General features: G+C 61.9%; 1 protein-coding gene across 1 annotated transcript in view; it reads left to right on the top strand.

The window, feature by feature from the left end:
* Window positions 1-2,286, top strand: part of ABCB6 (ATP-binding cassette, sub-family B (MDR/TAP), member 6 (Langereis blood group)) — a 10,670-nt gene that overhangs the window by 2,957 nt on the left and 5,427 nt on the right. Inside the window, exons 2-6 of the mRNA XM_009996074.1 lie at window positions 13-346; window positions 875-1,012; window positions 1,298-1,487; window positions 1,673-1,765; window positions 1,997-2,189. Coding sequence (XP_009994376.1) covers window positions 13-346; window positions 875-1,012; window positions 1,298-1,487; window positions 1,673-1,765; window positions 1,997-2,189 — 948 coding nt within the window. The remainder of the gene's footprint in view (window positions 1-12; window positions 347-874; window positions 1,013-1,297; window positions 1,488-1,672; window positions 1,766-1,996; window positions 2,190-2,286) is intronic.

The following is a 2,286-nucleotide window of genomic DNA, read 5'->3' as shown; positions in this document are numbered from 1 at the left end:
TATGAACCCCAGGTACCCCCCCCGCTCCCGCCTCTACGGCGGCCAGGTCCTGCTGTCCCTGCTCCTGGCCCTGCAGCCCTTTGGTGGGCTGCTGTGGCAAGCCGGGGGGCCCGGACGGCTCTACGGGTACATGTTGGTGCATGCCTGCCTCTGGGCCCTCAGCTGGGGCTGTGCCATCGCCCTCCTGCAGCTGGAGCATACGCGGGTGCTGGCGCACGACCGGACACGGGGCCATGGCACTGTCCTTCTCCTCTTCTGGGCGCTGGCCTTTGCTGCAGAGAACCTGACTTTCGTGAGCTGGAAGAGCCCACTGTGGTGGTGGGCACTGGAGGACACAAACCAGAAGGTGAGCTGGGGGGCTGTGGGTAGGGAGAGGGATGGGGCCTGTTGCAGGGTGAGGGGAGGGCTGCAGTATCACAGTGCTGGGTGTGACTGCCATGCCCAAGGTGTGAACACTCCCAGGTTGCACCCACACATCTGCCTCATATCTTGGCCTCAAGCCCAGCTATCACACATCTCTCCATGCCCCCACTCACCTCTGCTCCTCCTTTAGCCTGGCCCAGCCCTAGGTGCAGAGGCAGAGTGTATCTACCTGTTCCCCACAGCTCTTTGCCCCCCTGCTCCCCCATGAGGTAAGAGGACCCCAAGACAGTGGGCACAGAGCTAGACATGGCAGGGAGGAAGGAATGGGTCTGGGTGCTGCCTGAGATGCTGCGCTCAGCCAGTGTTCCCACATGGGGTGTCCCCTGGCCCTGGATGTACTGTACCCATCCCTGTGCCACACTCCTTGCCTCTCTCAGCTTCTACCCATCCCATGCCTGGCTGGGCTGTGCTGAGGGCCAGCTGCAGCCCTGACCCCCTGCTCTTCATCCAGGTGCAGTTCAGCTTCTGGCTGCTGCGTTACATCTGCACATTCATGCTCTTCATCCTGGGCATGAAGGCCCCAGGTCTGCCCCGCAAGCCCTACATGCTGCTGGTCAATGAGGAGGAGCGGGATGTGGAGAACAGCCAGGTGAGCCCCAGGGCCAGAGCAGTTTGGGGCCATGGCTAGGGAGGAGATGGAGATGAAATGGAAATACAGCTGCCCTGGGATAAGCATTCAGGAGACTGGGGAGGAGAGAGGTTTAGGGCTGCCCGAGCTCCTTGCTGGCTGTCAGCAAGATTTGGCCCTGTTGGAAGGATGAAGGAGGGGACTTTGGGGGGATGGAGCTCATTTTCTTGGTGGGGTGTTCCCTGGGGCTGCTGCCAGCTGGGCTGGGGTGCCAGGGCAATGACCCCTCCTTCTGCTCTTCCCTAGCCACTCCTGTCTAGTGCTGGCAGGACCACCTCCACCTGGAAGGATTTCGGGAGGAAGCTGCGGCTGCTGGTGCCGTACATGTGGCCGAAGGGAAACCACCTGCTGCAGGGGCTTGTACTGTTCTGCATGGTGCTCATGGGGCTGGAGCGGGCCATCAATGTCTTTGTCCCCATCTACTATAAAAACATCGGTGAGGTACCTGGAGCTCAGTGTGGGAGGCTGCATACTGCCTCGTCAAGAGCTGGGGGGTGTCGTGACTGACTTGAGGGGCTCAGGGACCTGGCAGGAGCAGGGTCCAGGGAGTTAGGGGGTCAGGGAGCAGCACTGGTGGTGCTCTCTGTACCTCTGCCTTGACCTTTGCCACCCTCTCCACAGTGAACAAGCTGACAGAGGGGGCTCCCTGGCACACCCTGGCCTGGACTGTCTGCATCTACGTGGGGCTCAAGTTCCTGCAGGGCGGAGGTGCTGGTAAGGACCATTGTGAAGGACTGGGCACAGGGGACAGACAGCATGAGGCACATCATGCTGGGGATGGGGTGGCCAGGAATGCTCTTATGGGAGCAGCAATGAGTGCTGGTCCTGTGCTGAGGATGACAGGGGGGCCCCATAGCAAATCCCTCTTTCCCAGCTGGCGTTTCTGAACCAGCTGCATGCCCCAGCGGTGCTGCTCCCCACTGATTGTCCTTTGGTGCCTTGCAGGCTCCACTGGTTTCGTGAGCAACCTGCGCACCTTCCTGTGGGTGTGGGTGCAGCAGTTCACCAACCGGCAGGTGCAGGTGCAGCTCTTTGCCCACCTGCACGGGCTGTCCCTGCGGTGGCACCTGGGACGTCGCACTGGAGAGGTCCTGCGCAGTGTGGACCGGGGCACCAGCAGCATCAACAGCCTGCTCAGGTCAGACCGTGCCCGTGGTGGGCGAGGGGAGGTTGGGCAGCCCCACCGGGCCGGGCTGATGTGCCATTCCCCTTCCCACCCCCCAGCTACCTCGCCT

Source organism: Chaetura pelagica, unplaced genomic scaffold (assembly GCF_000747805.2).
Source record: "Chaetura pelagica isolate M959 unplaced genomic scaffold, ChaPel_1.0 scaffold3, whole genome shotgun sequence".
Taxonomy (NCBI): Eukaryota; Metazoa; Chordata; class Aves; order Apodiformes; family Apodidae; genus Chaetura; species Chaetura pelagica.
Note: the sequence above shows the minus strand (reverse complement) of the source record. Positions and strands in the feature narration are given on the sequence as shown.